This window comes from Caretta caretta, chromosome 13, assembly GCF_965140235.1.
Source record: "Caretta caretta isolate rCarCar2 chromosome 13, rCarCar1.hap1, whole genome shotgun sequence".
Classification (NCBI taxonomy): Eukaryota; Metazoa; Chordata; order Testudines; family Cheloniidae; genus Caretta; species Caretta caretta.
Genome location: NC_134218.1, coordinates 21,408,991 through 21,434,349, shown reverse-complemented (window position 1 = coordinate 21,434,349; position 25,359 = coordinate 21,408,991). Strand labels below are relative to the sequence as shown.

General features: G+C 50.5%; 1 protein-coding gene across 12 annotated transcripts in view; it reads left to right on the top strand.

Annotated features, from left to right (window-relative positions):
- PLCG1 (phospholipase C gamma 1) overlaps nt 1–25,359 on the top strand; it is a 95,012-nt gene that overhangs the window by 43,205 nt on the left and 26,448 nt on the right. For all 12 annotated transcript variants that reach the window (XM_075118805.1, XM_048820155.2, XM_048820156.2 and 9 more), the window contains 8 exons: nt 12,236–12,320; nt 13,912–13,995; nt 17,332–17,354; nt 19,508–19,580; nt 20,777–20,878; nt 21,656–21,774; nt 22,547–22,632; nt 23,873–23,993. In XM_075118805.1, the coding sequence (XP_074974906.1) occupies nt 12,236–12,320; nt 13,912–13,995; nt 17,332–17,354; nt 19,508–19,580; nt 20,777–20,878; nt 21,656–21,774; nt 22,547–22,632; nt 23,873–23,993 (693 nt within the window). The remainder of the gene's footprint in view (nt 1–12,235; nt 12,321–13,911; nt 13,996–17,331; nt 17,355–19,507; nt 19,581–20,776; nt 20,879–21,655; nt 21,775–22,546; nt 22,633–23,872; nt 23,994–25,359) is intronic.

Sequence of the window (25,359 nt, the reverse complement as noted above, 5' to 3'; positions counted from 1 at the left end):
TGGCTACAGAAACATTTAGTTGGTGTCAAGCTGGGGTGTAAATGTACCTTGCACTAGCCTGCCGTGCACTAACTGTCCATGTGGATCTTGCTGAAAGCGCATTAACAATTCCTTAGTGAGCTTTGATCTACCCTGCTTCGGCATGGGACTAGCTCAAAGCTCACTAAGGAATTATGAATGCATGAGCAGGATCCACAGGGACTATTCGTTTCAAGGCAGGCTAGTGTGGGGTTGATTCACACCCCAGTTCATCGCAAATGAAATATTGGTGTAGACAAGCCTTGCAACTCTTACTCTGGTGAGCAATTCTGTTGAAGTTCATGGGGCTTGCTGATCTGAGTGAAGCTTGCTCATCTGAGCTAGGTTTGTAGAATCAGACTCCTAACTTGTAACACTGACAGCATATGGGCTGAGTGTATTGGTGTTTCCCTCTGACTTTTAAAGGGCTTTGTCAGTTTTAGCTGAAGTCCAAAGCGTAGGCTGTGTGGAGTTTTTTAAGAGGCTTTCTATACCCTAATAGGAGTCTAAATCTTTTCATGGTTATTTGAAATACTCCATGTAAACAGTTTTTGTTTTCTATTGACCCTGTGGAACTCCTTGCCAGAGGATGTTGTGAAGGCCAAGACCATAACAGGGTTAAAAAAAGAACTAGATTAAATTCATGGAGGATAGATCCATCAATGGCTATTAGCGAGGATGGGCAGGAATGGTTTCCCTAGCCTCTGTTTGCCAGAAGCTGGGAATGAGCTACAGGGGATGGATCACTAGATGGTTACCTGTTCTGTTCATTCCCTCTGGGGACCTGGCACTGGCAGAAGACAGGATATTGGGCTAGACGGACCTTTTATCTGACCCGTAGGGCCATTCTTATGGCCCGTTCCCTGCAGTTAGGAATGCAAAACACCAGGGCATTGGGGTCTTCTGGGAGCCAGCAAGGGACACTGAGCCATGGAGCCCCAATTGTCTCTGCTCAAAGAACCACACCACACGAAGCAATATACAGTAGCAAGAGCCCAGTAGGTACTAAAACATTTTATTTTTGTTACTCTCCCCGCCTCTCAGCCCCCATCACCCCTTTGTTTCTCACCCACTTGGCTTGTCTTTTAGACTGTGAGCTCTTTGGGGCACGGACTGCGCCATTGACAGTGTGTTTGTGCTGGTCCCCTCCTGGTTGAGGTCTTTTGGTGGGACTCCCTCCTCGCCCTCCCCTACCGTGAGGAGGGCTGGTCTGAGGTCTGGGCGCCCTGTAAGCCCTGCTGGGATTTCAGTGGTGTATAGATCTGTGCACAAAGGTGAATTTCGCCGAGTGAGAGGAGCTTTGCCCTCTGAACTCCGCCACTGCTGACATGAGTTTAAATGGGTACAGTGTTCTTTTTCAGTCTGCCCTCCACACGAGAGTCAGCAGCCATCTCCTCTTAGGGCACTGTTCCCTGCCTCCTTTCGTTTTCTGTGACACGGTTCTCCTTAGTGATGTTAACAGAGCACATTAACCTTTCGCTATTGATTTTTTTTAAAGTGCCTTTCCCCTCGAGATGTGAAACATTCATCCATTACCGCTGAACAGTGAGAGAAGTGGTGCGGGGGAAGGCTGCGGAGGCATTGCTCATGCAGCAATGTGTGTCCTCACATTACAATAAGAAACCTGCCGGACTCCATCTGTCAAGGGTTGTATCTGCCCCGTTTATTTATCTAGACATTAATGCCATGCTTATTGCCATGGTGATTGAGCACCTGGTGGGATTAAATATCCCAAAGGATCTCCTGTTTGTCCTTTTGCCGTTCTGCTCGTTGTGTTGTATTGCGGGAAGGCCAGCGAGTTCCACGTTCCACCCTGAGGCTTGTTACTCTAATCCCTGCGGGAAGCCACTGCCACACTCATGGCACAGCAGTCGGGGAACTTCTCTCCCCTGCTCGTGAGCTTTGCTCTTGCTCCGTGGCATGAGGCTGTCCTGGGGTTGTCACAGGTGTGTTTGTGTCATGGTGGGGTATCGCGGGCCATTTGCACAGAAGGCCTTGAATACCAGAACAACCCTTGACTCTGCATTTAGTGGGAAACCAGTGGTATGAACAGGTCCCGTGGGGGCATCCGTCGTCCTCTGACATTTCACGTCCCCTGCTGATCTGTGCCCTGCCAGGGGAGAGCCTGCCACCTCTGTCGTTATTGCCCACTCTCCCTTCTGCAGTCTGTGAACCTGGTTTTCAGCTGTAGCTCATTATGACCCAGTGCTAGCTCTGGGCAGAAACAGGCCTCTGAACTCAAGCAGCATGGGCATAATCAAAGCTGGCCAAAATACAGGGCAGAGTATGTATAAGAGAGGGAGGGGAGTGCTTCATGTTGCTTGGATCCAGACAGACTTGTGTCCGTGTCTCATGGCGTGGTGAGAGGGTTGCCTCGTCCATGCTGAATGTGCCACTTAGAGGACTGGAGAGATGATTAATGCTTGTGCAGCAGAGAGGAACAGAAGCGTTGTCTTCAATATATTCCAGCAGCGCTAATGCACTTAATGGACCTCTGTAATTGTTACTTGTTTTTTTAAATATTTTAAAACTCTGTTTTCCGGTTTCCACTGCTCCTTGTGTGTTCTTGGGGTGGGGGGAGCAAAGATGCAACTGATTAGCTCATTTAAACAGAGTCCTTGTTAAAGTGAGGGCTAATGGGGTTTCTCTTTGTATGAGATGGTAAGAGCCAAATTACCAGGCTCAGGCCTCCAAATCTAAATGCTATATCTTTTGTATGTTTAGCTGGCCCTCTGTGTGTGAAAATTGGATGTTTGGGTGTTCAGCAGTTCAATCTGCAAATGAAAAACAGGTGCAGAAGTGGAGGTACAGATTTGGAGGCTAGATTAAAGAGAGATGAAAACATGGCCCTTATTTCAATGGATCCAGTCACACACACACAGCAGCTTTAAAGAGACCATCAGATAAAATGTGGTGTAAAATTTAGATTCTGTGTATTTACGTGTACGTAAGTGTACACACACACACACCCTGACCCCTCCCTCCACCCAGAAACCACCCGAACAGAACATGAATTCTTTCCGTATCTAAATCCAGAAGACACGTTGCTATCAGTCTTTAAATATATAATCTCTCCATGGCATTTGAAATAAAATTAAGAAAATAAACTTTCTCCTTCAGTGTTTGGCAGTGGTAGCATCAGGCAAGTCTCTAGAGCCTTCAAATGAAATTGACTAAAAGCAAAATGTGACAGTGACCAGTCTCCTTCTGTTGTCCAAGTTGTGAGAGGTGCAAAATGTTAAGCCAGGAGCATAAAGAGTGAAAGTAAATAAGATTTTAGTTCCTTCTGTTTTATAACAGTCTTACATACTTTTGGTAAATTAGTTGCAGAAGTTGTGGGGAGTTAAAAAGTATGGGGTGAAATCCTGGCCCCAGTGGGGAGTTGTAACATTGGTTTCAATGGAGCTGGGATTTCATCCATGGTTTTGAAGCTGGCAATGGCTTTTAAAAAGGGAGCAGTGAGCTGTGTTTTTAAAATAATGTTCTTTAAAAATCAGCAACAAACCAACTATCCATTGTAGCAGGTTCTTGGAAGCTGGAAAATAACATCCCCATCCCCACCACTTACTAGAGACCCTGTCCTTTGAACAGGCATGTATTTAGTCACATACACGTGGGCAGTCCTGTTGGCTTCAACGAGGCTTCTTGCATGTATACAGTTAAGCAGGTGTGTAACCAATTGCATGTGCAGGACCTAGTTTTATACCAACACTTTTAAAACCAATTGTGTGTATATGATCGGCCCGTCCCACCTCAACCCTCAGTTGCAGGTGCTGTAGGACAAACCCCCAAGTCTGGCCCAGGGGTGTGTTTGTGTGCATCCCACAAATATACACACGCGCAATGGCTGTTCAGGGGTTATTTGGTCACTGTTTTTGGTAAGCGGGGGAGGATGTTAGGTTTTTTTCCCTAAATACAGTCCAGAAAACAACGCTTTGCCTGTGCCTATGAAAAATTGCTCCTTTTCGGGCGAAATTACAGTGTCAGGTTACAGAGACGTTTGGGATGGGTGTTTCAAGTTTTGCTCTGATTGCACCTATGTATAAATACCTTAAAAAGCCTAAAACTCAGGTCAGTTTATTTTCTGTGTATTGAGATTTAAAATGATAAAAAAACACCTGTCCAAGGCTCTAGGCACCTTAACATAATTAATAATGCAATACATAAAATCCATATATAAGCTGTTTCCTCCTGCCGCAAGCTGTGAGTGGAAAGCTGGGCACCTCTCTTATTGTGGTGTGGTGTCCTTTTTTCCTCTTATACCATCGCAGCTGGGCTGACCGCTTTAGTGCTGCCAACACCCACCCCGGGTCTGTGCTGCAAACCCGCCCTCCTCTGTTGTCATCTGCTCCTGCTAATGTTTCATTGGAACACTGCTGTCTCAGTAGTCTTGAAGATGTAGCAGAATGCTGCAGTGAACCAGCTAAACAAAAACCTTGAGTGGAAACCTCCTCTCTTGGGGAGAAGATGCTACCCTTGCAGGCTTCCCTTTCCCCATCAGTCATGTCCCTCCTCTTCTGGGGGTAGGGTTAATCCTTTTCTGTTTTCTCTCCCACGTCGGAAAGCAGTAACCTGGCAGACATAGGGTTCTTGGCTCACCCAGTGAGGTCTGGAAATAATAAATAGATAATTACTGGGTTCCATTTCCTGACCTAATCACTGGAGCCTGAGCATCAAACTGCAGGCCCTTAAGACTGGTCGTCTGTGAGCTGCATCTCTGGAGTGTAGCTGAAAAGGGGTTTTAACTGGATTAAATCAACCCTTTCCTGTTATACTATCAAGGGACTCTCTGCATTCCTCTGCCTGGTGAGTAGATCAGCACCAGCATGTTGCCAGGAGCAGACAGGTTCTCTGCCAGCAAATCATAATCTGAAACTGACTTGCTTGGGCTTTGTGAGTCAGCATTTGGCTGATCACAAATCTGAGAGAATTATTAGATGGGTGGGGGTTCCCCTCTGAATGTCAGTCTGCACTGGCTGCTGTGCATGGAGACTGTGTGGGCATGTTAGCTAATTAGCTGGGTGGCTGTTATGCATTGAGCAGGGCACACTGGGTATCACATTTCCATCTCCAGAGCCCGTACATATGCTCGCAAGCAGCCCTGGAGCCAGTGAGGAAACAGGGATAGCACCAACCTCTTGTTGATCCCCAAGGCGTGCTGGCTTGGAGATCTGACTCTCCTGCCCTCTCTGCATACTGGGGTCCCTACTCCTTGCACAGGTTTTTCCCAACATAGGGGGCAATCTATACAATTCAAGCTGTGCATCTGTCTCACTGAACTGGTCATTTCCAAGTCCCAATGACTGCAGGAGGTGGGTGGGCAGGGGCCAGCCGTGGCTTCCAAGCCCCAGTTTTAAAGGAACCAGTTTGGCTGTCTGCAGGTGGGCTCAGACTTCTGGCTTGTTTCCCAGAGCTGTTTGCCTTCGCTCCCAAGGACCTCACCCAGGCTGGCTTGCACAAGGATCTGAGAGCGGGCTGAGTGCTGTAGCACCGAGTCCACAGGTGATCTAGTGACTGATGACTAGTGCTCGGGGGCGGGGGAATGAGGTTGATAAGTATCTTGTGACACAATCCTTACCGTGTCAGTTTATCATCCCTGACCTGTGGGGCAAGATGGCTGGGTTCTTCCCTGGGCTCTGAGAATGGCCTGCTCAGAGAATTAGAGTTTGTTACATAGGCATGTGAACTGGTTCCAAGCTGCCATGGATTATAACAGGCTGGGTTCATGCTCAGTGTGCTGTGTCTCTTGTCCTCCCTCTCTCTATGAGCTCTTTGGGAGTCTCTGGCTATGCAGAGGGCCCTCGTGGCGGCGAGAAATTTCTGCTAAGTTCTCCATTGGCAGGGTGTACGGTGGGTGGGTGTGAAATGTATGTGTGTGTATATATATATATATATATATATAGTGGGGAGGGAATGGAAAGCAAACACATACACACATCTGTTTCTCATGCATGCATCATGGAAAATTAGAGTGGGGAGGCTGGAAAAAGACAGACTGTGCCAGTTAGAGCAAATATTTAAAGATATATGAAGAGCTTGTCTCCGCCTCTGACTGGTAGGTTTCAGATCTTATCTCTTTGCCAAGTAAGAGAGCTGCCTGGCTCAGTGCCTGTGGTACAGTAATTGGATAATCTTTCGTCTTTCCCATGTGGGTGTCTTTATTGTATATGAAAGTGGGGGTGTAAGAGCCCTGTCTAGAGTCCCGCATGGAGCTCGGAAAGTGTCCCCAGAACAGCTCTGCCAATTTACCTGGCAGTCCTGTAACACGACCTGCTTTTCCCATCCCCATGGTGCTTCGCTGACGCATCTCACTTGTGACCACAGCACCTCCTCATGCTCCAGTCCTGAAGGCCTACTCAGGCTCTGTCCCGGCCCCTTCATCCTCAACTGCTGTGTCCCTTACTGGTCCAGCCCTGGGCCCCACAAACCCAGATCTGCCCCTCAGAACTGACCCACTCAATCCCAGGTGCTTCCAGCCCTTCGCTTCGCTTTAGAAATGAAGTGGTGTCTTGTTGGAAGATAGAGACAGGATGCCCCCTGTGAGCAAGAGCCAGGTTCATGTCCCCTTGTGAGCTGGAATCCTTGTTTCTAGCGGTAAAGGCTAATGCACTGGCCTGGTGTGCCACGGCTACCTAGGGATAGGTTTCCCCTTACACGCATCCCATCCCATGCACACACCCCTTCATAAGCCCCAAGCCTCACCTCTGGCGGGACTGAGATCAGTATTGAATGCACAAAGTACACATCGTGTATTAGCATGAATGGGGAGCGACAGGTTGGGGCCCACCTTCCTTGTGGTCTGTCCTGTAATCTCATGGCTTCGAGTCATGACTGTAGCTTGTGAGAGCTGCTTCCTGCAACCTTCCCCCTTAGGTGTTCTGCTGGCTGTCGGTGATGGTCCCATTCCTCCCCTCTTCCTCTTTTGTTCTGAGTGAGGCCAGCTGATTGTCCCTGTCTCTTGGACCTAGGATGCCGCAAGCATGTGACGTGATGGGTGGGCAGGGAGTTCCCGGTGAGAGGGCTGTGATGCTCGTGGAGGAAGCTCTGCAGGGAAAGTCATTCCCTGGCTGTAGCAATGTGGTTCAACACTGAGCTGGTGGCAAGGATTCCCCTAGCACAAGCCGTGCCCTTTTGCCAGGTGTCCGGTTTTCGACTGGAACACCCAGTTGAAAAGAGACCCTGGCGGCTCCGGTCAGCACTGCTGACCAGTGCTGACCGGCCGTTAAAAGTCCAATCTGCGGTGTAGTGGGGCTAAGGCAGGCTCCCTGCAGCTCCCGGAAGCAGCGGCATGTCCCTTCTCCAGCTCTTAAGCGTAGGGGCAGCCAGGAGGGTCTGCACATTGCCCTTGTCTCTAGTGCCAGCTCTGCAGCTCCCATTGGCTGGGAACTGCGGACAATGGGAGCTGTGGGGGGCAGTGCCTGTGGATGGGGCAGCGTGCAGAGCTGCTTGGCCGTGCCTCTGCCTAGGAGCCGGAGCGGGGACATGCTGCTGCTGTTTCCAGGAGCTTCCTCAGGTAAGTGCCGCACAGAGCCTGCACCCCTGACCCTCTCCCACGCCCCAACCCTCTGCCCTGAGCCCCATTCCTCTCTATGAAATCCTCAGTCCCAGCCCAGAGCCCCCTGCTCCAGCCCTGGTCCCCCTTCTGCCCTCCAAACCGTTTGGTCCCAGACTGGAGCCTGCACCCCAAACCCCTCATCCCTAGCCCCACCCCAGAGCCCACACCCCCAGCCAGAGCCCTGATCCCCCTGCCCAGCCCTAGTCCCCCTCCTGCCCTCCGAACTCCTCAGTCCCAGCCCAGAGCCCCCTCCTGCACCCCAGAGCCCTCACCCCCTTCCGCATCCCAGCTCACTGCCTCAGCCCAGATCCCCCTTCTGCACCCTGAACTCCTCCTTTCTGACCCCACCCTGGAGCCCACAACCCCTCCTGGAGCCCTCCCTGCCCCCCACTCCGACCCCCAGAGCCAGCCTGGTGAAAATGAGCAAGTGAGTGAGGGTGGGGAGAGGGATGGGGGGATGGAGTGAGCAGGGGCAGGGCCTTGGAGAAGGGGCAGGGGCGCAGCAAGGGCGTTTGGTTTTGTGCGAGTAGAAAGTTGGCAACCCTACGTGCCTTGCTCTGCACAGGGCAGGCAGGAGAGGCGGAGGAGATGGATTAGCGCCTTGCCATGCTCAACAGTGACCCCTGCGGCCACTTTAAGGATCTGCATCAATAGTCTCGAAAGGGTATCCTGACTAGACCTTGGCCACAATGCAGAGCCTCAAAGATGGACAGCTGCGAAACACGGGGGATCCCCAGAGGGGAACAGAGAGGACCCGCTGCTTCCCGCAGAGGGGATGGCAGGGAAGGTAAAAGCAGCTGACAAACAAATAGCGGGATGATGACACAGGAACAATCTCCCTTGTCTCTCCCCCCCACCATCCTGTGGCTCCTCTATTGTGATTCATTTCCTGTGGCTGATCCCAAAATAGGAGTCGCAGGTGGCATTGATCCAGCCACTGTGCGTGCTCCATCCTCCAGTGTTTGGAACTGCGCTCCCTTGGAATCCCTTCCCTGTCTGACCTCCGTGCTACCACCTTGGATGCCCGCTGAATCCCGGTCCTCCTGAGGCCGTGGTAGCTGTGTTTTGGGCATGTGGGCCTTCTTTCTGGCTTGCCCAAGACCTTGTATAGCTCCATTAAATATGTTTGTTCCCCATCTTTGTCGCACTGTCTTTCCAGAGGAAGCTGGATTTGTGCCGTTACCAGTGCTTAATTTGTGCCGGAGCTGAGGCCCAGCACCTCTGGGCTTGGCAGTTCGTAGCCCCAGCACCTCTGGGCTTGCCATGTCAGTTATGAAAGTAAAAAAATTGCTTAAGTACCTGCACCTAATTGCTTGAGCCCTGGCACTTCTTTCATTACAAATTAAGCACTGGCCATTAGGAATAACTTCTTCCTGGTAGGGGAGGTGATCTTATTGTTTCAGCTTTCTGGGTGACTCCGTGTCGCTGGCTCTGCAGGTTATTTTGCTGCTCGAAGGGGGAGGGTGGGGAGGGCTGGGGCCGTGTGTTGGGCCTGTTGCCTTTTTCTGCAGAATGATCTGACTCTCGCTCTCTGTTACCTGAACAGAAGTGTGTCCTCCCCACTGTGTAGACGGCTCTCAGGTTAGCATCGCTTCGGGGCTGGTGCTGAAGGACGCCTGCGAACAAGACACACTGGCTTCCCTTCTGGGTTCCTGGCAGACATGAACTGTCTTTGCACATCACTGTTCTGTGGGCGTCCATGCCTGGTCTCCCCCAGACCAACAGAGTCTCCTTGCTGGTAGTGTCATCAGACTCAGCAGGAAAACGATACCAAACTGTGTCCTGGCAGTTCCCGCTTGTGCTGTTCACGACGCTCACTTGGGCTGTCTGTCTCTCTAGGGTTGCCACAGAGTCTAGTGTCTTCCCCCTTGGGGATCTCCTGGGTTTCAGTGGGAGGTCTGATTCATCGCACTGTGACTTTGCATTGCCTGAAGGACAAATACTGAATGCCAGCTTTTTTTTTTTTTTCTTTTTGGCTGAGGCACGTAGGTTGTTCCTGGAGTAGCTGCATGGGCAGTTGTAGGCCCAAGCCCTTCCTTGTGTGGGACTGACATTGACCTAGGCGGGAGTGTGGTGCATGGCTGGCTTGCTGATGCCAAGCCTACCTGTTGGTACATGCTCTTGACTCGTAGGCCCAAGCCTTCCCAACTCATTTCACTGGGCTGTTTCCGCCAACTCTCAGCCAGTCTAGTCCTTAGTCTCTGTTAAGCACTAGGCCACTGCCCCATCAGAATCGGAAGGCATGGTGATCCAGACCGACTGAAGCCACCATAACCTGCCCATCTGTATCATTACCCTGATAGCCCCATGCGATGAAATTTAATAGTGTACGGTTATGCACTTAGGGGATAACAACAAGAATTTTTGCTATAACCTTGGGACTTATCAGTTGGAAATGGCAGGGGAGGAGAAAGACCTGAGTGTGTTGGTCAATCACAGGATGACTGTGAGCCACCTGTGTGACACGTTTGCGAAAAAGGCTAAGGCAGTCCTGGGGTGCATCAGGTGAGGTATTCCAGTGGAGACAGGGAAGCATTAATACCTTTGTACAAGGCACTGGTGCGACCTCATTTGGAACGCTGTGTGCAGTTCTGGTCTCCCACGTTTAAGAAGGATGAATTCATACTGGACAGGTACAGAGAAGGGATACTAGGATGATCTGAGGTTTGGAGAACCTACCATATGAAAGGAGACTTAAATAGCTTGGCTTGTTTAGTCTAACAAAACGAAGGCTGGAGGGAGATATGATTGTTCTCTATAAACACATGAGAGAGATAAACACCAGGGAGGGAGAGGAGTTAAAATTAAGGGCCAATGTTGGCACAGAAAAGAACAAATGAGTATAAATTGGCCATCAACAAGTTGAGGCTTGAAATTAGGTGAAGGTTTCTAACCGTCAGAGGAGTGAAGTTCTGGAACAGCCTTCCAAGGGGAGTAGTGGGGGCAAAAAACCCTAACATAAGAACAGCCATATTGGGTCAAACCAAAGGTGCGTCTAGCCCAGTATCCTGTCTTCCAACAGTGGCCAATGCCAGGTGCCCCAGAGGGAATGAACAGAACAGGTAATTATCAAGTGATCCATCCGCTGTCGCCCATTCCCAGCTTCTGGCAAACAGAGGCGAGGGACACCATCGCTGCCCATCTTGGCTAATAGCCATTGATGGACCTATCCTCCATGAACTTTAGTTCTTTTTTGAACCCTGTAATAGTCTTGGCTTTCACAACATACTCTGGCAAGGAGTTCCACAGGTTGATTGTGCGTTATCTGGAGAAATATTTCCTTTTGTTTGTTTTAAACCTGCTGCCTATTAATTTCATTTGGTGAGCCCTAGTTCTTGTCTTATGAGAAGGAGTAAATAACTTCCTTATCTACTTTCTCCACACCAGTCATGATTTTATAGACCTCTACAATATCCCCCCTTAATCATCTTTTTTCCAAGCTGAAAAGTCCAAGTCTTATTAATCTCTCTTCATACTGAAGCTGTTCCATACCCCTAATCATTTTTGTTGCCCTTTTCTGAACCTTTTCCAATTCCAATGTATCTTTTCTTGAGATGGGGGGACCACATCTGCACGCAGTATTCAAGATGTGGGCGTACCATGGATTTATATAGGGGCAATACGATATTTTCTGTCTAATTATCTATCCCTTTCTTAATGATTCCCAACATTCTGTTAGCTTTTTTGACTGCCACTGCACATTGAGTGGATGTTTTCAGAGAACTATCCACAGTAACTCCATGATCTCTGTCTTGAGTGGCAACAGCTAATTTAGATCCCATCATTTTATATGTAAACTTCTTTCAAGACTGATAAGTTTATGGAGGGGATGGTATGTTGAGGTTGTCTACAATGGCTCATCCGTGATTGCTGTTAGCAAATATCTCCAATGCCCAGACATGAGACACTATTCAAGGAGGACTCCGAGTTATTATAGAGAATTCTTTCCCAGGTGTCTGGCTGGTGGGTCTCACCCACTGCTCCAAGACTAGCTGCCATATTTGGGGTTGGGAAGGAATTTTCCTACAGGTCAGATTGACAGAGACCTGGGTGTTATTCACCTTCTTCTGCAGTCTGGGGCAAGGGTCACTTGCTGGTTTGAATTCGAGTAAATGGTGGATTCTCTGTAGCTTGAAGTCTTTAAATTATGTTGTGAGGATGTCAGTAACGCAGCCAGAGGTTATGGGCCTGTTACAGGAGTGGGTGGGTGAGGTTCTGTGGTCTGCGATGTGCAGGAGATCAGACTAGATGATTGTGATGTTCCCTTCTGGCCTTCAAGTCTCTGAGTAGCTCCAGGTAATTCAAATCTAGGGAACAATACAGACTCCTGTAATGGCCCCTTCAGTACTGCATATCCCGTTTCGAGCTTTAGGGGCTCACTGCACTGTGTGGGCATGAAAGCTTATATGGCTAAGGATCTCCTCTTTAATCTACCCTGAGGACCCTCCCCGGCTTCCTGCCAGGCAGGGCTAGATGCCCATCTGTTCTGTGTTTGATGGTTGATGCCAGCTTGGGGTATTTTGGATGGTTACTTCTCCTTGCTCCCCTGCGGAAACATTCTGCTTTCTGGACAGAGCATTGCGGTTTGGGGGTTGGGTTCTTCAGTCCATGAAAGCAGAGTTGCTAACTGTGTGTGTTCCCCTCCTTCCTCTGCTGAGCTAGGATTTCAGCTAAGGATTTGAAAAACATGCTGTCCCAGGTCAACTACCGAGTCCCAAACATGCGGTTCCTGCGGGAGAGATTAACGGTGAGTGCTCAGGCTTTACCCTGACCGGTCACAATCCCTCTCCCCATCCCCACTCTAAACCCAAGGATCCAGAGGCTGGTGTGTAGCGAGGCGATAAAGGGTCTGTTGCCTTGCTAGGCACCTGTCTCTGGACCCACGGCAGCCTTTTGCCTGGTTTTAAACCAGTCCCACCTGTGACTATAAAGCTGTGCATGTCTGAGTGCCAGGCTTCCCAGCCCGTTCTTACCCTCTTGCAGTGAATGAAATGGTGCCAAATCCCCGTTCATGCAACTCCCTGGCCTCTATGTGGCCAGCTTGATTTTCTGTCCCATCCTCCTTATGCCCCTCCTCACCAGCTGGTGTTTATGGCTTTCTGACCTTTCCCATGTTTTTGTTGTCCCTGCTCCCCGAGATGCTCCCATGCTCAGAGGTGGGGGTGCACATACCCATGCCGCTTGTCGCACATCCTGTCCTGGCTGAACCGAGCACTGAACCGAGGAGAAGAGAAGTTCAGCCCAGCAGGCTGCTGCCTGACCCTGCAGCCTTGTGCAAACACTGAGCTGATCCGGCAGCTGGCTGCGTCAGGTCACCATAGAACTAGGGATGGCCGGGTCATGGGCAACTCGCAAACATGCTGCCTCAGGGAGGGCAGGGCAATGATCATCTGGAATGATGGAGCTTTATCCACTCCTGTGCAATGGTCACTGAGTCCCTGCAGGCTCCGCCACCCATGCGATTGGCAGGCAGTTCTAAACGATGCCACCTGAGGATCTCGAAAGACATGTGAAATTTGTTACACCTCACAAGACCACTGTGAAATAAGCCCGCATGAACCCCATTTTGTAGATAGAGAGCTGGGGCATGGAGAGGTGAAAGTGACTTACCTGCAGCTGCAAGAAGTCGGTGGCAGAGACAGGGAATAGAACCCAGGAGTTCTGCGATCTCAGCCCCCTACCCTAGTCACAAGATTCTCCTGCTCTTTAGTGCATGGCTGGTGTGTGAAGACTCTATTTGTTTCTCACTCACCAGGGCCTGGCTGGGGTTTGAATTTCCTGTGAAGACTGCTGCTTCCCTCCCTGTAGCCTCCTGCCCGGAAGCAGCAGTGCGGAATAGGTTGCTTTTACTGCACAGAACTCTTTGCTTTGCAGATCTCCCGGCACCCACAGGGAGCAGAATATGTCTGAGTTTCCTCCTGCTCCAGCTTGTAAGCTGTGGGGGAGGGTGTAAGCTTGGAGGCAGAGTGTCTGGCATGCTGCTACAGTGGCAGGCATATTCTGCATCAGTCAGAGTTCACACCCTTTGCCTTCTGCAGGCAGAGGTATCGGTGAGACCCAGCCTTAGTGATGCTTGCCAGCAGAAACCCAGATCTGGGTGATAGGTTTCTGAAACATGTTTCTAGACCCTGTGTGGTGCCGCGGTGGCCCTCCTCGTTGCAGCGCATGCACAAAAGGGCAGCGGGCATGGTTGGGCAAAATGTTCACCTTGCCCTCCCTGCAGGGACCACTTGCCCCTGCAGCAAGCCCCAGTGATGGGAGGGCTGTCCAGGCCATGAAGAGCATGGTGTCGCGTGTGATCACAGCTGCTGTCCTATTTCTGCTCCTCTTGGCTGCAGGATGTGGAGCAGAGGAATGGGGATATAACGTACAGCCAGTTCGCCCAGCTTTACCGAAGCCTGATGTACGACGCCCAGAAAACGGTGAGATGGCTCAAGTTCTCTGTGCTGGGGGTGCCCGGGAGGGGCAGAAACTTGCCAGCCGTGAGAGGAGATGGTTTGGAGTGACTTGGTAAAGGGAGTGATTGGCGTTTCTGGTACTTCACATACATACATGAACTCGTCTGCCCAGGACGTGTCTGTCCTGCATGCTTCCACCCTTTTCTCCCTCTCTCCTTCACTATGGGAGCATTCCTTGCCTTGCATCTTTCTCCTTCCCCTGGCCACTGATACAGCCGCCTGAGTGGGGCAAGGGAATGTTTCCGTTCCAGTGCCGAACTACCCTGCGGATGTTCCCCTTATTATGGCTGCAGGATTCATGCATTTGCACTTCTGCTCTCTCCTCCCTATCATTTTTAACACGTTGCCCCTCTAGCCCAGGGGCGGGCAAACTTTTTGGCCTGAGGGCTGCATCAGATTTTGGAAATTGTATGGAGGGCCAGTTAGGGGAGGGGGTCATGGCCTGGCTCCCACCTCCTATCTGTCCCTCCTGCCCCATCCAACCCCCCCTGTTCCCTGACAGCCCCCCCGGGACCCCTGCCCCATTCACTCCTCCCCATCCAACCCCCACTGTTCCCTGACAGCCCCCCCTCCCCCGGGACACCTGCCCCATCCAACCCCCCCGTTCGCTGACAGCCCTGCCCCACCCAACCCCCCTTGACCGCCCTGGACCCCTGCCCCTAACTGCCCCCCGCCACCCCATCCAACCCCTCCTCTCATTCCTGACTGCCCCTCCCTGGGACCCCTGCCCCATCCAACCACCCCTTCTCCCTGTCCCCTGACTGCCGCCAGGACCCCTGCCCCTGCCTGCCCCTTGCCGCCCCATCCAACCCCCCCTCCTTCCTGACTGCCCCCCAGGGACCCCTGCCCCCATTCAACCCCCTGTTCCTGCCCCGAAACCCTATCTACACCCCCACCCTCTGACCACCACCCCGAACTCCCCTGCCCTCGATCCACCCCCCCCCCCGCTCCCTGCCCCCTCACCGCGCTTGGCTATTCCGGCGGCGGTACAGCCCCCGCGCAGCTCAGGGCACCGGGGCAGGCCGGGCTCTGCAGCTGCGCTGCCCCAGGAGCTCGCAGCCCCGCCGCCCGGAGCACTGTGCCGGTGGTGGAGCGAGGGGCCGAAGGACAGCCTCCCGGGGCAGGAGCTCAGGGGCCGGGCAGGAGGGTCCCGTGGGCCGGATGTGGCCCTCGGGGCCATACTTTGCCCACCTCTGCTCTAGCCCCTCTGGCCAACGTTCCCCTGTGCTTTGTGTACGCTAGCCACATCATGAGGCTGGTTGCAACTATCAGAGCGCCCCTGGAGGTTGGGATTCTGGCTCATTTCAGTGCACAGGGAGGGGTCGGGGGAGAGCAACGTCAGTAGGGAAGGGAAAGAAGGCACATTTGGAGGTTAGCTGGCAGTGACTCCCCCCCACTTCACGCTGTGCGAGTGATTACCATGGATTGCCAGACAGTTGGCAAATCTGGAATCAGTGAATCAAGTGTTTCACGGCATAGCCTTCACCTGCTGCACATCCGGATTTTCCCTTGAGGCTGTTAAGCGAAGTGATGTGCCCAGAGCTCTGGGATTTGTCTTTTTTGGAGGTTCTATCATCCTCCAACCATGTTTTTTCTCCCATTCAAATACGAATGGGACGATCAGACCCATCCTTGGCCCTTCCAAAGCTCAGAGGCTGATAACTTATCACTTCAGTGTGATTAGCTTGTAGGTTCCTGTTCTCTCTCCTGCTGATGAGATCAGAGCATTGTGGGCTAGTCTGTGGGCCTTAGCTGTGTCGGAAGGACGTTTAACAAAGCTGGGCAGATCCTGGTGAGAGACTGGGTCCAGCGGCTGCACTTAATCATTGCACTTGGTTCCAGAGGTAGGATGGAGCAAGGAAGACCATTGTTCAGCTATACATCTAAGATGGAGGGGCAGTGTATGGGAGGCCCTCACGCCTGGGGTGTCCTTGGCGGCCTGGTACAGCAATGCATTTGTGTGTCTGCCTCAGTTTCCTCTAGTGGGCTTCAGTGAGTCCAGTGAAGCTCATGTATGTTGAGCAGTGCCCTGTTAACTTATTTAACTCAAAGGTGGCACGTTATACAAATAGGCCCCCACCCCAGCTTTTCTAGCTGGAGGGGAGAGGGGCTGAGTTAATCATGATCCATCAACCCACTTATGTCCAGCTCCCTTACCAGCAAGGTCCCATTGGCCTCAGAGCTTCTTCTGGAGCCAGGGCCTCTCATCATCAGCTGGAGAAGGGTGTCTCCTCTTGGGTTGGAGTCCCCACAGAGATCAAACTGGGATTACCCTTCCTTGGAACAGCCTGTAATCCGTAAGATCTAGGACTTCTGTTGCTCACTGGTGAAGTGCTTCCATGGGCAGGTTCCGCCAACACACGGCATTCGTAGCACTTCCCTTTCGGAGCCTCTCCCACCTAGCATCATGATTCCTTTCCCGGTGAGCCTCCTCCCCAGGCTCCCTGGAGAAGCTCTCCCCTTGGGAGCTTTCCTTCTGTATTGTGGAGAATTGTTCCTCTCCCCAGGAGCCCCTGGTCTCTAGCTCACCTTGACTGGGAGAAGCTGCCATTTATCAGGCCCATACACTTTCCTGTCTAAGTAATTGCCTCCCCGTTTCTCAGTGAGTTAATTAGTCCCAGGTGAACCTGAATTGCCTCCTTGTCCTTTATCAGAGGGGTAGCCGTGTTAGTCTGGATCTGTAAAAGTGGCAAAGAGTCCTGTGGCACCTTCTAGACTAACAGCATTGGAGTATAAGCTTTTGTGGGTGAATACCCACTTCGTCGGATGCATGTAGGCTCCTTGTCCTTGTGGAGCCTGTCAAAGGTAGGCTGAGCCCCTGCCCTCTTACTCCAGTCATCAACACGCAGCGGGGCTGGTTCCCCACCAATTTGCCCCTTGTGTTTCAGGCCTGGATCAAAGAGAATGTAAAATGCTCCTAAACCCAAATTCTCCACTGACTCACTTTGTACTGGTGTAAATGATGGCACAAGGCGCAGGACAGCAGTGAACAAGCCCAGTTACTCTGTGCTAACGGTGAGATTGTCCCGGGAACATTGGGATGTCTGCCTAATTGACAGGGGCGTGTGCCTAGTACAGGAGGGAGCCTGTATGTGCAGAAGGAGAGACAGACCTTTTCACCTTGTGTAGCTCTGCTTAGCGCAGGCTTTCCTCTGAAGCACTGTGGACCCGAATTCAACTGGTGAAGGTCAGCAAAGGATCCCAGGTTCCAGGGCCATGCACGTACCCACAGTATTAGCCCTGCTGCATTTGAGGTCTAGTCTTGTAAAGAAGTTGACATGTGTGTTTCTTCTGTTGCAGATGGAGCTCCCGTTCCTGGAAAGGTAAATGCCTCTCTCACTTTGGGCATGGGGGGTGGCAGGCTATTTCCTTACACTTTCAGTGTGCATGGGTGTTGGCAGTTGTGTGGGAGCATGAGCCGTCCTGTGCGCACCTTGCTCATCAGAGAGGATTCTGCTCATGCTTACGCATGTTCTAAACCAGCATCTCTGTTGTGGAACCACTGGGGTCAGGAGGTGAGTATTGGAGACTCTCGCCTCTAGCTCACCAGAGACAATCCAGCCCAGGTCACTAGCAACCAAAAGTTGTCACCCTCTGACGGCTGTTTGTTTGGTCTGTGTGAACTAAGTTTGGTCTTGATCCAGTTCCTAGGGGACAACTGCCCACATCTCAAAAGCTGTCCCCACAATTGACGCTAACCAGCTGCAATGTTGACAGTCTCATCAGAGAGGCCAAGGACTGTGTGGGCCATTGGTAAGGCCCTTTGTTTTCAGTTTTTATTTTATTTAATTTTTCCTGGGAATTTGTCAGTGTTTATTACCACAACAACAAAAACAGGTGAAAATCAGTGCAAAAAACTGTCAATTTTTCTGGGTAAATATCAGGGTTTATTTTGGTGGATGGAAGGACTGGGGGAAGAAATATTCAGTAGATTAATGCTTTGATGAGTGGAATTCAATGTGGTTTGCTGCAGAACTAAAACAGAACTCAAAACACAATGCCACCTCTGTGTTTAAGAAAACAATATCTCTCTAATCCCCAAATAGAACTTTTCCTTTGAATGACCAGTTTACTGTTGTAGACTTAGAACTATTAGCCTATAAATATTTACATCTAATAATTGGGCCTCACCATTTGCAGCATAAACACTCAACTTCATCCTTTTCTCCTGGTTTTGTGTTTTAACTTTTGAATACTTTCTTGTGTTCTGAAACGTAGTCTGAGACAGATTTTCGTTTTCCAGAGACAGATTTTCGTTTTCCTCACATTTTAGCGTGTCAAAACTTTAAACTGTTATCTGCTAACAGCTTGAAATGTGTACGTGGTGGGCGTGAGATTCATCAGCACGTTCAGACTGGCACACACTTCAGAGCTTGCGTGCCTACCTGTTTGTTGAGTGTGTGTATCTTCTAGACTAATACACAGCCTTACTTCAACAGGCAGCTTTGCATCATACACACAGACTAATGTATTATTGTAATACATATAGTTCATGTAATGTATTGTATTTTCCTAATAAAACACATTATTTTATGTATATTTGGACGATACAAAAGTAGGGTGAAAATCAGAAAAAAATGAATAATACTTTTTGTAAAACCCGGGAATTTTTCGGTCAAAATCGGTTTAAACTGAAAACGAAGGGGCTTAGCCATTGGTAACTAAAGCCCCTCTGACCCTTAGAGGTCATCCCATCCAGATGGTGCTCAAGGTACATTGGCAAACCATGCCCTCACTTGCCCATGTGCTGTGGCTAAGCAGAAGTTCAATGCAATTGTGGAAGCTGGAGGTGGAAAAACCTACCAGCTCAGTGAGTCACTGTCCTAGAAGCCAGTGCAGGATTTCTAGCGTCTTGTCTAGTCTAGTTCTGCTAGTCCTATGTACTGTCCTGATGCCTCTAGTATGTTTCACTCAGAGGAAGTTCTTGACAGTGAGCCAACATTTTTCTTGACTTTATCACATCACCCCTCGTTCTGCCCCCCGCCTCTCTAACAGTTCCTCTCCCTCCTTGATGTTTATATCCTTCATCTGTTTGTAGGCTGTTACCATGCCTTGTCCTTAGTTATCCCTTAGCCGTGCTCTTTTAATCTTTTCTTACAAGTCAAGCCCGCTAGCTCCTTGATTAATTTTGTTGCTCTTCTCTGGCCTGCCACTCTCTTGGTGCTGTATTGCTTGTAACATGGTGCCCCAGGCAAATGCAGTGTCCAGGCGCAGGTGGCTCAAGCTGGGGAGAGGAGCGCTTGTCTCTTTGTTTCCTGACATGATTCTGTTGTGTGTGCACCACCAAAAGTTTCTCTCTTCTTGGTGCTGGGGTGGCAGTGGGGTTTGCTGTGTTGCTCTCTGCGGGATGTTGTGTGTTACTTGCATGTGCCATCCTGATCTATAATGGCTTCCCGCCTCCGATGGATCCCAGAGACCATTCAGCAAAGCAATGAGATCACTGATTATGGATTCTCTCTGTGTCCTTCCCCCCCAGGTGTGGGGAGAGACTTGAGCACTCCAAGGTGTCCCTGCTGGAGTTCCAGAAGTTCTTACTGGAGTATCAGATGGTGAGCTCCCCAAAGGTCAAGCAAGAGAGGAGAAAGGGGACTCCACTCTCCCCTGATACGGGCAATCTGTAGGGAGCCAGTGTCCAAAGGATGACTCTGATCTGGTAGTGCTGAGTGCTCGGGTAATGGCGCGCTCTGCCACTGAGGCTTCTGGGAGCACAATGCTTCCTGTCAGGAACGGCAGGCTGATTAAGGAAGAGCACTGACCATCTTAAGAAGGCATCTCATCTGGCCATCCTGGTCTGGGAACAGGGGAAAGTAGCGGGGGCAGATCCTAGTCAAATACTTGGGGAACATGGAGGTTCCGTGATGGAGGTGGGGTGGGGAGAAGAGGGTTTGGTCTGGTCCCTTAGATCATGACTGTTAGATCAGTCCAAAGGGTTAAGGTAGCAGAAGCAGTGCTTGTCTCTGCCTGTCTGCTCAGGAGAGTGGTTGTGACGGCCAGCAGAGTCTGACAGACGATTGATTTTTATCGCTGACTTTTCTTTTTAAAGTGCATCTTCTAAAGCAGAAAGCTAACGCATGTGCTGTGTATTTTGCAGACTGTGCAACCTCTCTCTATTTAGGTTCATAAGTGGCACCCACCACTGTACTATTGCCCTCATTAATGCAATCGTGCAAATTAGACTTCATGCTCAGGGGCCCTGGCAGTTAGAGCACACACTGGAGAACCTAGCTGACTGCAGTAGCCATGTACCGGCATTGTTGATGCAGGTTGTAACTCCAGTGAGAATACTGAATATTTTATAGCATGGAGCTCCCCCCTTGCAGCAACCCCGTGTGTGCCTTCCTGGCTGACCTAATGAAAGATGCTGATGTGCCAGGAGAGAAACTGACAAAAAGGAGCCAGGTTGGCTTCTGTTGCCTGGCACCTCCCTCCACAACCTGGGTCTGTCTGGGTGGGGAGCGTTTTTCAGTAGCAGAGGACAGCATGAGCAGAGAGGAATATATCTGAAATCATAAAAATCATAAGATCTAATTAACAATGGTCAGAGTTACTTGGGTTGAGTTCGCTATTAGTTTACTTGATTCGTATTAACAATTCAATTCCCAGTCCTGGATCCTTTTCCTTTGAGACCCCTTTTTAATTTAAATCAGCAAATTAAATGAACTCAATGTGCTTTTTAAATGGAAGCTTCTGAAAATGTTCATTTCACACAAAGCAAAACTCTTCCTCCCCGTCCCTGTGTTTGCAGGAACTCTGGGCTACAGACACCCTCCAGGTTCAGGAGTTCATGTTTAACTTTCTGAGAGACCCACTGAGAGAGATTGAAGAGCCTTATTTCTCTCTGGATGAGGTGAGGCTCCGAGGAAGCTATTGGTATTAAAAATGGGGTTGAGGGGGTCTCAGAATAAGGTATGGGGCAGCTCAGTCAGTTGATCTAGTGTTCTTCATAGGGAGTGTGCCCTAACCTTTATCATGTGTAATGCTGCTTGAAGGGTCTGAGTTTCTCTTCCATAGCATTGCTGTATGTGGTCATCCCGATGAATAGTTAGCACTCGATTGTCACCATGTTGCATGAGAGAATTTAAATGCCCCAATTCCCTGTGATTGGGACCAAACAACGGGCATTTGAACTCCCCACCAGAATGCTCCATGGGGCTCTGTCTGGTTGTGTTGACCTTGCAAGGTTAGGAAGACCCCTTGGGGTAGAGAATTATTTGTTTAATTGAATTATTTGGTGATTATTAATAATAATCATGCCACATAATATAGTCTATTAGTTGACAGAGATTAAATAAGGTGTCCTGTCCCTTGCTGTGTGTAGATATGTTTAAAGTCCCGCAGCACTGAGACCTTAAACAATCAACTCCCATCCCCGTCTGCCCATTAATTTCACTGGGGTTAGAGCAGGCCCTTTATCACTTTGCTGCCACTGGAGTCATGGGCAGACTGCCATTGGCTTCACTGGGGCCAGGTATGGCCTGCACTGCATTAGGAACTGTCCCGGCCCTTGTGACTGCGTGGGCTGAGGGTGGGGATGATCTGGCTTGTGTCTGCATCTGCGTCAGTTACAAGCCATGAAGTAAAATCCTTATTGTCCTTTGACGTCTTTTTGTTCCTTCTTGGGCAGATTCTCACCTTCCTCTTCTCCAAAGAGAACAGCATCTGGAACTCGCAGCTGGACGCAGTGTGCGCGGAGAACATGAACAACCCCCTCTCCCATTACTGGATCTCCTCCTCACATAACACGTAAGGAAGGGGGAGAGGTGTCTCTCCCCAGCCCTCATGCGTCCATCCTTGCAGGCCTCCCACTCCATTACGCAGTACTGAAATTCTCCCTTTTGTGCCAACTCCTGTGGCATGACGATTCCCTGGGTGTTTCAGTCTGTGGCCCTGTTCATCAGAGACACCTCCCCAATACTCCAGGCCTCCCCACTGCTAGATTCCGGTGGTGTTTCGTTCTGTGCATGGGCAGGAGCACCTCTGCGCTGGCTGCAGTCTGAGAGCATGGGCTGTCGTCCTATTGCTTTATTTACCATCCGCATTATCGACCTCCCCCGCCTCTCCAATGGGTTATAAGAAAAAGCCTGCAAGGGTGAGATCGACTGCTTGAAATGCTGCTGTGTGGAAAACCCTCTTAGAACCATGGAAACGGAACGTCCTCCTGCTGGCAAATGCTGATGGTGCTTTGTGTGGCTCACGGAGCGGAAGGCAGCTTGGGTTTGCTTCCCCGTCTGTTCAGTCACAGGTGCCATCAGCAGGAAAGGGCACAGCCCTGCAGATTGAGTTTGCAGCCCAGCAGGACTGAGGGTGGGTAGATCTGAACCATTCCTGTGGGTAGCACGAGAGATGGGATGGGTAGAAGAGGAGGACAGTGTCTCTGTCGTATTCTAGCAGCAGGAAGCCAGGTTGTGGCTTGCACCGGTCCTGCTCACTCCCGTGATGTCCCATGCAGAGCTCTCCGTGTTCTCTTCCGTGGTGAATTACTTTATTTTGATGGCGTGTTTCTTTTGCGTGGAAGGTACCTGACGGGGGATCAGTTCTCCAGTGAGTCCTCCTTGGAAGCCTACGCGCGCTGCCTGCGTATGGGATGCCGCTGCATTGAGTGTGAGTACCTAGCAGGGGCTGGCTCCTGTTTTTCAGCACTGGCCATGAATTTTGTGCTGCCCTCAGCTGAGGCCCTTGGTTCTTTTTGTGAAATGGGGCCTGCTGTGCCGTGAGTGAGCCAGCGCCTTTAGAAAGTGTGTGCCCTCGGGGCTGTCCCGAGGGCCGTTTTTGGCAGGCATGGCCCCATCTTTCTATCCTGCTCCATGCCATGCCTGGGCTGTGGGTCGCAGCCCACCCCTCTTTCCTGGGACCAAATAGCAACAGTGGGGATAGAGCTACCACCCACCTGAACCTTGTCCTAATGCCACAGCCTGGCACTCTGGGGCAGATTTTTAAAGGCATATAGGCTCCTAACTCCCTTTGGCAGTCAGTGGGAGTTAGGCACCTCCCTGCCTTTACCAGTCTGGCCTGCCATCTCTTCACATGCTTATGCTGTATTCCAGAAGGCAGCCTGCTGCAGTGGTTAGAACAGGGGAGTGGGAGGCAAAGTTCATTTTAAAAAACCCAATTGTATTTTCACAACAAATGTTAACGAAGCTGTTTCTTTTGGAATTTGTCACAGAAAATTCCGCATTTTTCTTTTAATTGAAATTTTTTTTCTAAATGAAACTGTTTTCAGTGAGGATCTTGATTGTCAGCAAATCGAACATTTAGTGAAAATTACATTTGTTTTTATAGAATATATTTTGATTTCAACCAAACCATTTTTAACTCAAAGATCTTCAGTCGAAAAATTTCAAGCAGCTCCATCAGGTGACCTGAAGTCTAATCTCCCTCCGACACTGACTGGCTGTGTGAGTGGGGGCAAGTCACATCATGGCTCCATGCCTCAGTTTCCCCATCTGTAAGATGAAGAGATTCACTTTCTTGGTTGTTATGAGACTCAGTCCATGGAAGTAGATAGAGAGCTATGAGATCTTTGCATGGAAGGTGCCACTGAAATGCTGTTAGCACTGTTATTGTCCTGGCATGCTGCATTTTGACACTCTTGCAATACCCGGCATAATGCTATGGTTGCATGTGCCCTCGCACTGAAAGGGTTAAGGAGATTTTGTTTGTTGAACCGTCTTGTACTTGTTAAAGTCATTGTTTTCTCAGAAAGATCCTTGATTTTCACCTCTCTCCTTTTCCCATCCAACATTGATTCCCCTGCAGAGCTAGCTTGGTTTGACCCGTTTTGCGCTGACGTCTTGTTTGCATCACTGAGTTTGGTTAAGTTTCCCATTGGGTTCTGTTTTAGTGGATTGCTGGGATGGCCCTGATGGGATGCCCGTGATTTACCATGGACACACCTTAACCACCAAAATCAAATTCTCTGACGTCTTGATGACCATCAAGGAACATGCCTTCATGACCTCTGAGTAAGTAGAACAGGTGTACAAAAGGCAGAATCTTCATGGGTCTGATCCTGATTCAGCTAGGGTGAAACTCATGTTTGTGCAAAGGACACACCGGAAGCCTCCAAGCAGGGTTAAGTGAGCGTGAAGTGACCCATGCAGGCCTTTTGTTCCTCTTTCCCCCCCACCCCCCCAATGTGTTTACTTTGTTAGGTGCTGGGGCTCAAGCAATTTTTTTACTTTCATAACTGATGTGCCAAGCCTAGAGATGCTAAGGCTCAGCCCTGGCAAGCCCTGGCACAAATTAAGCACTGTTGCCCCCACTGCACAGGGGTGATTTCACCCGTAAAGAATGTCCTCATTTGGTCAACGTCTTGGGAGTTCTGTCCCTGGCTCTCTCATGGGATCACTTTGTGATGCTGAGCATGGTATTTATGCCTGAATTTTCAAATGTCCGTTAACTTTGGGTGCCCAACTGGAGACACTTTTGGTCCAGGTACTCAGAGGAGCTTTGAGCCCCCAGCTCTGGCTGAAGTCCGTAGGATTTATAAGTGCTTGGCATGCTCTAAATCTGGCGGGGGAGTGTTAACTGAGCACCTAGAATTAGTAACACTTCTGAAAATGTAGGGCCTAACTTCTCTCTAGGTTTGAACTTGCTGACTCTACTTGATAAGTCTGACTAGTGTCCTTGCTGATAAACAGGGCTCCTAGAAATCCATTTGCCATGGAAAAACACAGAAAAGCACAGAATTTGCGTTTTTACAGAGACTCTTTTTAGTTTTTTCATTTTGTGAAAGAGTAAAAACATATATTAACCATTGACTAAATCAGGGTCTCAAGCATGCGGCCCGCCAAGTAGCCCGCCCCCAGCCTACCTCCAGGCCAGGGGTGGGCAAACTAGAGCCCACAGGCCGCATCCGGCCCATGGGATTGCCCCCTGTGGCCCTGCAAGCCCCGCACCGCTCCCGGAAGCGGCCAGCACAACTATGTCCCTGCGGCCTGGGGAGGGATGGGGGGGCAGAAGGCTTTGTGCGTTGCCATGGCTTCCAGGCACTGCCCCCTGCATCTCCCATTGGCTGGGAACGGGGAACCGTGGCCAATGGGAGCTTTGGGGGAGGTACCTGGATGAGCGGCAACACAGCACACAGAGCCCTGTGCCCTTCCCCCCCCCCGCCCCTGCCGGGCCGCAGGGATATGGTTCCAGCCCCTTCCTGGAGTGGAGCGGCGCAGGGGCCAGGGCAGGCAGGGAGCCTGCCCTGGCCCCGGTGTGCGCTGCTGCCACCCCAGAGTCCGAACCCCTCCTGCACCCCAACCCCATGCTCTGAGCCCCCTCCTGCACCCTGAACCCCTCCTGCACCTCGTACCCTGCACCCCTCCTGCCGCACCCTGC